The following is an 11814-nucleotide window of genomic DNA, read 5'->3' on the forward strand; positions in this document are numbered from 1 at the left end:
CCGAGCTATTTGTCGCTGGTAATTGCTGCATTGGAGCTAGGCTGTCGGGAGTGGGTGGGTGCAGGTGCTCGGGCGGCAGGGTGCCAGCCTCGGCCACGCCTCTGCCGTTCATCCTCCACCGACGCGGAGTCGGAGTCGGCCAGCGGAGGCTCCTCCGAGGCTCCAGCTGGTGGGAATCTAGCGAGGTCCAGGAGGCGGGGAGACAACGAACAAGCACGCCTGCCAATCAAGAAGTGCCTGCCAAGACAAGTAGCCAATCAGGGAACCCGTAACGCGGCGCTCTGCAGAGGAACGTGCCCGGCGGCCCTGGAGCACTAAGGGGGGCTGCGCAGGGCCCAGACACTGGGGTTATGGCAGCGGCGGGGAGAGGCTGGGGCTGCACACTCGTTTTCACTCCTGCCAACCTGCGACCACAGTGGAAGATACTGTTTTCCGCAACAGGCTGCTGTGTCTTGGCCCGTACTGTGCCCTTTGCCCTGTGGGATGCTATCACCCTACTTTTGGGGAAGGGGATGGGTTGTTTTTCCTCCTTTAAGGAATCGTAGACGAGCTCGAAGAGGTTAGTTTATTGAGGTTTGGAAGGTCAGGGTGCTCAGAGTGGAGGAGAGAGGTGTTAGAGTTTCTCTTCCTCAGGGTCTTTGCAAGCAGGCACGTGTAGACATGGTCGTTTCTCCTCCACCACCAGCTTCTGCCCCTGTAGCTCCTCACACCGTGGCAGTGGTCTCCCCCAGAAGGTCACGTTCTTCTCGCCCTGACCTTCGACCATGGAAACGGTGGGCTGAGGCATTAGGGGTGGACAGGAATGGAAGGGAGAAGCTCAGGGAAGGCAAGAATGCATTCAAGTCTTATTGAGTGCCTGCTATGTGCCGAACGCTACCTTTTGTTTTTTCTGTTTTCTTTTTTTTTTGAGACAGGGTCTCACTCTGTTGCCCAGGCTGCAGTGCAGTGGCACAATCATAGCTCACTGCAGCCTCAATCTCCTGGGCTCAAGTGATGCTTTTGCCTCAGCCTCCCAAAGTGTTGCTGGGATTATAGGCGTGAGCCACTGTGCCTGGCCTCCCAACATTACTTTTTAGCTACGGGATATTAGGCAATTTCTTTAGCTTCCCTGTGCCTCAGTTTCCCTCATCTGCAAATGAGAATGGTAGGAATAGTAATATTAATACTCACCTCACGGGGCCGAGTGAGGATAAATGAGTTAATTCAGGTAAAGTGCTCAGAGCAGTGCCTTGCACACAGCAAGTGCTCAATAAATGCTGGTGAATGTTACTTGTTGGCATGAGCTACTTTCTCTTACCTCCAAAATATATACCCTTTATTATCTCTTTCCACTGCCTCCAGGAAAAAACCCAATGCCTTGTCCTGACATTCAAGGCCTTATCGTTGGGCCCAAATCCCTGCCCCAAGCTAATCTCTCTCTGTCTTTCTCCTCCACTTTATTCAAGCTCAGTCCATGTCCAGAAAGGTCTTTACCTGGGTTGTTTCTCCCACTAGGCAAGCCCTCCATTCGCTCCCATCCGTTTTCTCAATTGCTTCTTCCTCCTCTCAGTCTCTCACTCACTCAAGTCCTTTGTGCCTCCATTCAACACCTCTAATTTATCTTCAGGCCCCACTCTAAACCCCCAGCTGGGAGATCTCTTCCCAGATGGCAGCCTTCCATGAGCTGGGAATAGTCCACTTAATCTAGTAGCTTGATGTATGTGGAAGGAAGAAATGGAATGAACATTTTAACCCTCTGGCACCTGGATGTTAAATGGATGAACATTTAACACCTGGGCCCTTCTGGCACCTGGAAACACTTATGGCAGCTAATCACCTAGCTCCAAGACTCCGTTCACAGTCTTGATGCCAGGAACGCCTTTCTCAACCACTACCTGCCCTGGGAGGCCCAATCAGCTTCCTGGACCTAGGTTGAGGTGGCAGCCCCTGTTGCATGCACCAGCTGTTCCTCATATGCCTCCTGTCAGGGGCCTGCTCAGCTGGGTCCCTTGGAGGATCCACAGGATCTGGGCTGTGTGTATCTGCAACTGTTGCTGAAAAAGCCTTGGAGTGCCTTAGGGCAGTGAGATGCTGACAAAGTGGATGGATGCATGAGTGACTGTGGGAGCCAGGTAGTGAATGGAGGCCTGAGTGGCGGCAGCTAAAAGCATGAGTAACTGAAGGTCGGAGTCAATGACACATGAAGGACTAAGTGAATGGGAGAGTGGATGAGTGACTGAATGAGTGACTGAGGGGCACAGAGGCTATGAATTCTTCCCCAAGAGCTTCTTTCTCATCTTCTTTAGTTTCTCCCCACTTCCTGCAGCTGGGAGGTGGCACTCGGCAAGGCAGATACCTTAGATTCAGCAGTGGAAGCCCTGGTTTCCAGGGGTAGCTGACTCTCCCGCCTGTAATATCATGACCCCCTCCCAGGCATACTTTGCCCTCTCACTCACGGGTACTTGGGGAGCAAGGGTGTGCAGAGGCGCTGGCGGGCACGGGTAGGATTAGGTCCACAGGGGGGCATGCACAGTCCCCAAGTACTCCACTCTGACCATGATCCTTTCACTGCAATGAGGGGTAGGGGTCACAGAGTCAGAACTGGAGGTCTTGGTGGAAGGTGAGAGGGAGGCTGCAGAGACGTGAGGTCCACAGCAGAGAGCTGGAAACCCCTTATCCTGCATGGGCCACCCCACCGTCAGAGCACAGTCTGGGGGACACTCACAGGGGCAGTGCTGGATGCTGTAGCAGTGCCGAATATCCTGTTGGTGCCCGACACATCGATGTCCGTCAAACTTGCGGCCCCTGCAGGTCCTCCAGCGTGACTGCTGGCCCGGGATTTCTTCACAGCTGATGGACTTCATGTTCCGGCGGACACACGTGCTCCACTGCCCCCACAAGTCCCACTCTCCATCCACTGCAGAGACAGGGCAACAGGAGATTGGAACAAAGCAGGGAATCAGCAAGGGGTTCAGAGGAAGAAATGAGGGCGGTAGGAGGGAGTAGAGGTGATCAGATGTGCGAACGGGGGATCGGGGTGGAAATAAGGTATCAGGGCCAGGAAAGGAGGAATCAGAGACAGGAACAAGGCCTCAGCAGCAGGAACTGGGCAGCAGAGAAGGGCATGGGGGGCTTAGGCATGCAAATCGTGAACCCTGAGATACTGACCAGGGCAGGGCACGGCCGTGTTGCAGATGTGGGTCCGGGTGGCATCACCAGCACAGGAGGGGCCTCCATGCTGGGGCACAGGGTGATCGCACGTCCGTCGTTCCATGGTCTGGCCCAGGCCACAGGTCACAGGGCAGGGGCTCACAGGGCCCCAAGGCCCCCAGCCCCCAGCCACTGTTGGAGGAGGAAAGGGAGTGAGGAAAAAGGCCTCCTCAATCCTTCCTCTCAGCTCCTAGACCCTTGAAGCAGACTGTCCCCAAATGAAGGGCTGCGTGGTCACATGTCCTAGGAACTCTAGAAATGGCAGAGCATCTATGCCCTCAATCAAGAGCCCCGCCAACCACATCAGCGGCCTCATCCTGGCGTACCTGGGCAAGGCGGCAGGCCGGTGCACCTCCGCTGCTCATAGGCTAGCCCCGCGCAGGGCTTCCCAGGAGGCTTCTGGGAAGGCTTAGGTGCAGAACACGTGCGGCTTCGTGTCTCCTTAGGTTCGTGGGGTCCACCGTGGCAGGATCCTGAGCAGGGGGTCCAGGGACCCCAGGCGGCCCAGGCCCCATGTGCTGTGGTGGGGTGGGAGGTGGAGGGATGCAGGTGTGGTCATGCGTGCTAAAGTCCTCTCACCCTGGCAGTTCCCTGCTGTAACCCTGCAGACCCACACTGGGCGCACCCATCAGCATCCTGTGGCTTCCCTCACTCACTGGGGCAGACCTGCTGGGTGTCACAGGCCTCTGATTCCTGTGCCTCTCCCGGGCAGTGGCCCCCACACTTGGGGGCAGGGTGATCACAGGCTCGTCTGCGGGTCCGCATCCCTTTGGAGCAGGTGACAGAGCAAGGCTCCCAGGGCCCCCAGTCAGACCAGCCTCCCATCTCTGTGGGAGAGAAGAGAGGGTAATGGGATGGAGGTGGGGTGTGATTCAGGGCTCTTTGCTTCCTCGAGTGCCCCACATGAGCTAATCCTGTCCTTATATCCTCTGCCACCACACTGGGCCCACCGTCCCCGCTCACGAGGCCTGCCGCAGAAGCCTTTATATGGGTCTCTCTGCTTCCCCTCTCACCCCCACCATGCACAGTCTGTTCTCCTCCCAAGCCCAGTCAGATCACGTTCCTCCCTTGCCCACAGTCTGAATCACTCAGACGAAAAGCCAACGTCCTCTCCATGGCCCCCAGGCAACGGGCCCTCCTCACCTCTCCGACCTCACCTCCTGCCACTCTCCTCCTTAGGTCCTTACAAACACCGGGGATGGGCCCACTCTGAGGACCTCTGTACTGATCGTTCCCACCAGTGCTGGGTGACAGGGAGTGCCCGCCTTGCGCATTCTCCTCACCAGGACAGCACTGCTGGTCCTCACAGGCCTGGAGCTGCCACTCCAGGGTCCCAAGTGCTACCTTCTCAGAGCACTGCCCGTTCCAGCCCACACAGCGCCGGTACCGCAGCTGGGAGCCCTCAGAGCATGTCACCGAACAGGGGGCCCATGTGGACCACAGGGACCATCGTGGGGACCTGTGGAGAAGAGCACACATATCCCATCCTGGCATGAGCTGACAAGGATGGCATGTGGGACTCCAGAGTGTGGGCAGGCATGAGGGGTTGCTAGGCAAGTGTGTGTGCGATGGATTGATAAGTCCCTACCTTTTAGGGATATTGGGATACTGAATGGGAAGCAGTGGATATACAGTAAGTGCTTGATAATGTCATTTACCTTCAAAATCAGGCATCTGGAGTTACCACTGGAAGGCCGGCAAGGCCAACACTAGGCCTGCAGTAAGCAAAGGTAAGGACTAGGAACCAAGGGCAGATGTCAGAAACCCACCAGGTGACCACACTACACAGTAGCAGATAAATAGAGAGTGCTTAATAAATCTGAGCCATCATCCCTATGGCCTCAGAGGCCTCCTCAGAAATACCCTAGATCTATCCCCAACCCACTTCGTAGCCCTAGGTATGCTGTTCATGCCAAATAGATGTGAACTGTTGACATGACTTGGGGCCCAGAACTGCCCTCAAAAATCCCCAAGCTCCCATTCCCACGGTGTATCTGGGATATATAGTAAGCAAGTAGAAAACAGGTCTGGCATACAGTAAGGGCTCCATCCATGCAAGCTGGAAATCATGATCAGGAGACTAGAGCTACCCTCAGAAATCCTCAAGCTCATCTCCCAACCCTGCCATGCAGCTGGTATACAGGAAGTGCTCAATGAATGTGATCTGTCATCATCATTAGGGGCCTAGAGCTGCCCTCAGAATTCCCCAAACTCTCCTGCCCCCACAGTGTGTCGGTATACAGTAAGCACTCAATAAACATGAGCTGTCATCAAAGGAAAATACCAAGCTGCACGCCCCCTGCAATGCTTCCAGTGTGCAGGAGGTGCTCAGTATGTGTGAGCTGTATCAGTGGTTCTCAATTAGGGGTGATTTTGACCCCCAGGGGACATTTGGCAATGTCTGCTGACATGTTTGGTTGTCACAGCTGGTGGGGAGAATTGCTACTGGCATCTAGTGGAAGGCTAAGGATGTTACAAAACATCCCACGATATGCAGGTAAGCAATCCCCTCCCCCAACCAAGAATTTCCAGCCCCAAATGTCAATAGTAACAAGGTTGAGAAACCCTGAGGTATGGTCACGATCAGGGCCTCAGGGCCACCCTTGGAAGTCCTAGAGAAAGAAAGTACCCCGTTTTGGGTGACCCCCACAGACAGTCCTTCCCTCCCTGCATTCCCCGCCCCAAACTCCCCCTAACCTGCAAGGCTGACAGAGCCCGCCATTACGTTCCTGGTAGGCATAGGCAGTGTTGAGACAGCAGTCTTTCACGCTGACACCACCCCCCAGGAGGCCCTTGCACTTGCTGGAGGATTCTTCATACTGGGTGAAGCAGAGCACGGGGTCTGAGCCTGTAACAGGGCCAGGGGATGGGTGGGTGGGGCTCAGTCAGGGATGTGGTGGACCTGGACACCCCTGGGGCCAGCTGGGCCCTCACCCCCTCACCTGTGGCTGGCAGGGTGAGCAGCAGCAGCAGCGGCGGCAGCAGCAAGCAAGGGGCCTGCGCTCCCTCTGTGATCATGTTGAGTACTGCCCCCTGCACCTCTACCAGAGAGGAGGTCACGCTTTATCTGGGTTGATCTGCTCCTGGAGTCAGCAAGGAAAGAGGAACCTAGAGGCAGGAGGAACTGGGAGGGCATCGTGCTTTGACCCCACCCTGTCCCCTCTGCCTCCTCCTCTACTCTCCCCTCCCCATTTCCTGTCTTACTCTTGGTCTTGTTTTGCTTGTTGCTGTATCCCCAGCACCTCACGCTCCTCCCAGCAACCTCTCAGTGTTCAACGGAAGCTCCTAGGACATAGAGCGTGCAGCAACTTCCTAGCCGTGTGACCTTGGGTGAGTCACTTAACATCCCTGAGCCTCAGTTTCCCTATGTGGAAAATGCATAATCTCTAACCTAATGACAGGGTCAACCTCGTGGGGGTGTTGAACCAGGGTGAACTGAGTGTGCCATGCTCAGTGTGTCCCCGCTCATGGGGGTGGAGGAGGCATCGAGGCAATTGCTCCATCTTCCACCCTGCCTTAACCTCCAGCCTTAACCTCGGCCCTCGTTTCCTGAGAGGTTCCCTGTGGTCAGCTTGTGGTGGGGGTGGTCAGCACAAGGGAAGTGAGAAAGGGAAGTGGCAGGAGCCTGGGGAGGGATTCAGGAGGGAATAGGGGCTATCCATTGCCCCATGGGCCCAGCTGGGGACAGCACCAGGGTCTGGGGTGATTAGGAGGGAGCAAGCGGGGCCATGTTCCATCAGAGAACTCTCGGGCAGAAAACACCCTCCTTCTGGAGCCTGTTTCTCCTCTGTAAAATGTGCTCACAGACAGCACCTACAACATAGGTAGGGTGTGTCGCAGAGATTGTGAGTTAAGCTTTTGTTTGTTTTTTCAAGATGGAGTCTCACTCTGTCGCCCAGGCTGGTGTGCAGTGTCATGATCTCGGCTCACTGCAACCTCTGCCTCCCAATTTCAACCAATTCTCCTGCCTCAGCCTCCTAAGTAGCTGGGATTACAGGCGTTCACCACCACGTCCAGCTGATTTTTGTATTTTTAGTGGAGACAGGGTTTCACCATGTTGGCCAGGCTGGTCTCGAACTCCTGACCTCAGGTTATCCACCTGCCTCGGCCTCCCAAAGTGCTAGGATTACAGGCATGAGTCACAGTGCCTGGTCAGGAGTTAAGCTTTTGGAAAGTCCTTAGAACAGTGCCTGGCATATAGTAGGTGCTCTGTGTTTGATAAATTCATTCAACATTTATTGAGCACCTACTGGATGCCAGATGCGGTTCTCAGCATTAGAGCAGAGAACAGGACAAAAATCCTGGCCCTCGAGAAGATGGATAATAAATGTTCCTCCTCCTCACAGAGGCCTTCCCCATACCCTTGTCTGGCATCCCTGTCACTCTCTAGCCCAGTAGCTTTCAAACTTTTTTTTTTTTTTTTAAAGAGACAAGAGTCTTGCTGTCACCTGGGCTAGAGTACAGTGGTCTCAAGTGATTTTCCTACCTTAGTGTCCCCAAGTAGCGGGGACTACAGGCACACACCAGTACACAACTAATGTTTTTATTTTCTGTATAGATGGGATCTCGTTGTGTTGCCCAGGCTGGTCTCAAATGCCTGGCTTCAAGATTTTCTCCCAACCCTCAGCCTCCCAAAGTGCTGGGATTATAGGCATGAGCCATCACACCAGCCCTTCTTCTTCTTCTTTTTTTTTTTTTTATAACCCTAATGAAACTCCAGGGCCTGTTTTAAAATTTTATTTTGCTTTTAATTAACAAAAAGAAGCATAAGAAAGATAGGAAGGCAATGCCTAATTTCCTCTGCTCTCAGGGAGGCAGGGAGAGATACCATTCTGCAAATTCAAATGTAATAATTTGGTCAGCTGTTAAAACAGAAGTTCTTCAGGAACACTTGTTTTATGGGCAGTAAGGTATGTGTTAATATCTGTATCCATTACAGATGTACTCTGTTCTCTGATAACATAAGCCTATCCTTGAAAATGTGCTTTGAACAAAGGAGTCTTGTTAAGATTCTAAGACTTCAAGACAATCATTGCTGTGTTATCCTGTGAAAACAAACTCTCCAAGAAAGCTGAAATTGGCTGGGCGTGGTGGCTCATGCCTGTAATCCCAACATTTTGGGAGATCAAGGCAGGTGGATCACCTGATGTCAGGAGTTCGAGACCAGCCTGGCCAACACGGTAAAACCCCGTCTCTACTAAAAATACAAAAATTAGCCAGGCGTGGTGGCGGCCGCCTGTAATCTCAGCTACTTGGGAGACTGAGGCAGGAGAATCACTTGAACTCAAGTGATTCTCAAGCCTCCCAGGAGGCGGAGGCTGCAGTGAGCTGAGATTGTGCCACAGCACTCCAGCCTGGGCGACAGAGTGAGTCTCTGTCTCAAAAAAAAAAAAAAAAAAGAAAAGAAAAGAAATCTGAAATTCTGGCTGGCTGCTTTATTTAACCACCTGTTGCCCTGGTGATAATATTATCAATATTTCCTTTGTTTTTAAACTGTATAAATACTCATAGGACTCCCTGTGGAAGAGGACTGTCGGCACTCTATCTTCTCCCACACGTTTAGGCAATAAAATGACTGCAGATTTCTTAAACAAAGAGTGAGAGTCTTGTCTTATTTAATTATTACATCCCTACCTGCTACTATGTATTTGCCTGCTTCTTGTTATTCTCACTCCCTAAATATCAGTTCCACAAGGGCAGGGATTTTTGTCTGGCTTGTTAACTGCTGGGTCTGCAGGACATTAGATAGGTACCAGCAAACAGTAGATGCTCAATAAACATCTGCTAAATGAATCAATCAATGAAATAAACAAAACTTTAGAGATTCTGGTAAGTGCCAGAAGGACAGTCTGACTTGGAGGTAAAAATGTGGGCATTCCATGGAGGGTAAGTTGTATTTCAAGTGGGAGAAGATGGGGATCCCAGGATAAGAAGACCGGGATAAGATGACCTAGAGGGGATATATGAGAAGAGAGAAAGGAGTCCCAGGGCTTTGCCCTGGGGAACCCCAGTATTTCAAGTTTTTGAGAAGTAGGAGAAGCCGGCCCAGGGGACTGAGCAGGAGGGGCCTGTGGAGGAAGAGGAAAAACAGAAGAGGGATTTTTCTCCAGGGCCTGGAACATTTGACCTGTGGCCTCTCACACAGTCTCATTTGGTCTGTTATTTTCTCTCTCTCTTTTTTAAACCTATCTACACAGTTCTGTTTTTTTCTTTTCTTTTCTTTTTGAGACAGGGTCTGGTTCTGTTACCCAGGCTGGAGTGCAGTGGCGTCATCGCAGACTGCAGCCTCAACCTCCTGGGCTCAAGCCATCCTTCCACCTTAGCCTCCCGAGTAGCTGGGACTACAGGCACACGCCACACCTGGCTAATTTTTAAAATTATTTGGAGAGACAGAGTTTTGCCACATTGTCCAGGCTGGTCTCGAACTCAAAGTCCTGGGCTCAAGTGATCCTCCCACCTCAGTGTCCTCAGTAGCTGGGACTACAGGCGTGCACCACTATACCTGGGTAATTTCTGTTTTTCATTTTAGTAGCGGCAGGGTCCTGCTATGTTGCCCAGGTTGGTCTCAAACTCAAACTCCTAGCCTCAAGTGGTCCTCCCACGTCAGCCTCCCACGTAGCTGGGATTACAGGTGCACAATACTATGTTATGCTAATTTTTTAAGGTTTTAGTAGAGATGGGGTCTCATCATGTGGCCCAGGCTGGTTTCAAGCTCCTGGTCTCAAGTGATCCTCCCACCTCGGCCTCCCAAAGTGCTGGAATTACAAGCGTGAGCCACCACACCCAGCCTGGATTTACAACCTCTACTATATTCTCTTAATCACACAGCCTCTCAGACATTCTGTCACTCATACAGTCATTTTCTGTGTCATGGATTCCAGCCTTACTACAGTCTCCTACTAAGTTTCACACACACAATCATGTTTAACAGCCTGTCTCATTCAGTCAATATTGCCAATATTTTCTCTCACCAGTCAGTTCCTTACATACGCATGCACAGTCACACAATCTCATAAAATGTTTAGCCACTCATTTGGCCTGTTACTTTCTCACATACACAAATAGTCACTGATTTATAGTCACCACTAACTAGTATCTCAAGAAGTTTCCCACACATGCACAAAAATCACCACCTCTCCTACCCCTTTCTCACTCAAGCCACTTTTTCACACACCCACGATCCCCGATTACAGCCTCTCCCACGAAGACATTCACACGCATACACAATCACACAGTATCTCAGACACCATCGTCACCTAGTCTCACGTTTCTTCTCAGTCAGCTTCCAGCACCCTCAGTCCTTGATTTACAGCCTTTCATAGTCTCTTGCAAAGGGTTTTACCAATGGTATAATCAGTTTCTCAGCCACTGTCTGAGTCATCACTGTCCCTCAGTCAGCTTCTGATATACTCAGTCACTATTTCACAGTCACCACTAGGCCCTTGATAAGTCACCCACAGTCACCCATGCCCTGTCTCGGTCGTGCACACCGTCATTTTCTTCATATGGGAAGCTCAACATGGACACACGTGCACAGCTTTACAAGTTTCTCACACCGCCACGTGGTCACTCGCCGTGTCTCATTTGCTCAGCTCTTTTGCATGGCCCCGGATTTATGGTTGCTTATGAACTGTTTCACAAACCCCCTGATGCTCTGACATCACTCAGTTGTCAAGTTCCTCTCCCACAGTTGCTGACTCCCAGTTACCGCTACTGCAAGTCTCTCATCAACAGCCTTGCCCCTCTTCCTGGCACGCCCAGTGACGCGGTCTCTCACACCATGTCAGTGGCTCCGTCCGGCTCACTGTCATTTTCTCTCCCACTTCCTCACAGTTCCTGAACCTGTGGGACAGAATGTGGCAGTAACGGTAAATCGATTTGCCACTAGTTTCAGGTGTACACACACACACTCACGGCCTGTCACACTCTCCCAGTCACAGCCATTCATTTTGTTTCTCAGTCTTTGCTACAGTCTCTCACGCCTGCTTTCGTACACACAGTTGCACCTTCTTGTATCTTTGGTCTCAGTCGCTGGTTTGGTCTCATAGCCATTCTCTCTCGTACAATCAAGTTCGCACCCATACAGTCTTATGGCTTTAGCTGACACTACAGCCTCAAGTAGTTTTGTACATTGTCTATTTCTCAAACGTTGAGTCGCCTATAATGAGGTTTGTCACCTACACAATCTTTGCCACAATCCCTGACAACCTTTACTGTAGTTTCATGCCCACGTAGTCTCTCACATGTGGTTTTGGTCACTCAGTCTGTCTTGCTCACCATCAAATACTGATGGGGCTGCAGTCTCCACTCTCTTCTCGTAGATATTATTTTGTGCATACCATCACAGGTTCTTGTACAGTACCTTGACTACTCGTCCAGGATCAGTTATTTTCTGAAACACGGCCGCGATTTCCCACAGACACACCATCAAAAGTCTGTGGTCACAACTTCTGTACTCTCTCACACACAATCACAGCTTTCCACATCTCTGACACACACATAGTTACCAATATGCAGTCCCTACTACTGTTTCTCACACACGCCATCACACCATTTCTCTCACGATCAACCTCTGCCTCACACCCTCCACACAGTCATGCTTGTCACACTCAGCTAGTCCTTACA

The 11814-nt window shown here is 51.8% G+C and overlaps 1 protein-coding gene across 1 annotated transcript; it reads right to left on the reverse strand.

The window, feature by feature from the left end:
- Positions 1 to 551: 551 nt before the first annotated feature.
- On the reverse strand, positions 552 to 6328 carry CFP (complement factor properdin). The gene is made up of 9 exons (XM_033201867.1): positions 6132 to 6328; positions 5887 to 6037; positions 4473 to 4648; positions 3846 to 4016; positions 3516 to 3707; positions 3148 to 3321; positions 2705 to 2896; positions 2436 to 2547; positions 552 to 779 (listed from the first exon to the last, which is right to left on the reverse strand). The coding sequence occupies exons 1-9, from the start codon at positions 6205 to 6207 to the stop codon at positions 614 to 616; spliced, it is 1410 nt and encodes a 469-aa protein (XP_033057758.1). The 5' UTR covers positions 6208 to 6328; the 3' UTR covers positions 552 to 613.
- Between the last annotated feature and the right edge of the window lie 5486 nt (positions 6329 to 11814).

Source organism: Trachypithecus francoisi, unplaced genomic scaffold, assembly GCF_009764315.1.
Source record: "Trachypithecus francoisi isolate TF-2019V2 unplaced genomic scaffold, Tfra_2.0 Lachesis_group6, whole genome shotgun sequence".
Taxonomy (NCBI): Eukaryota; Metazoa; Chordata; class Mammalia; order Primates; family Cercopithecidae; genus Trachypithecus; species Trachypithecus francoisi.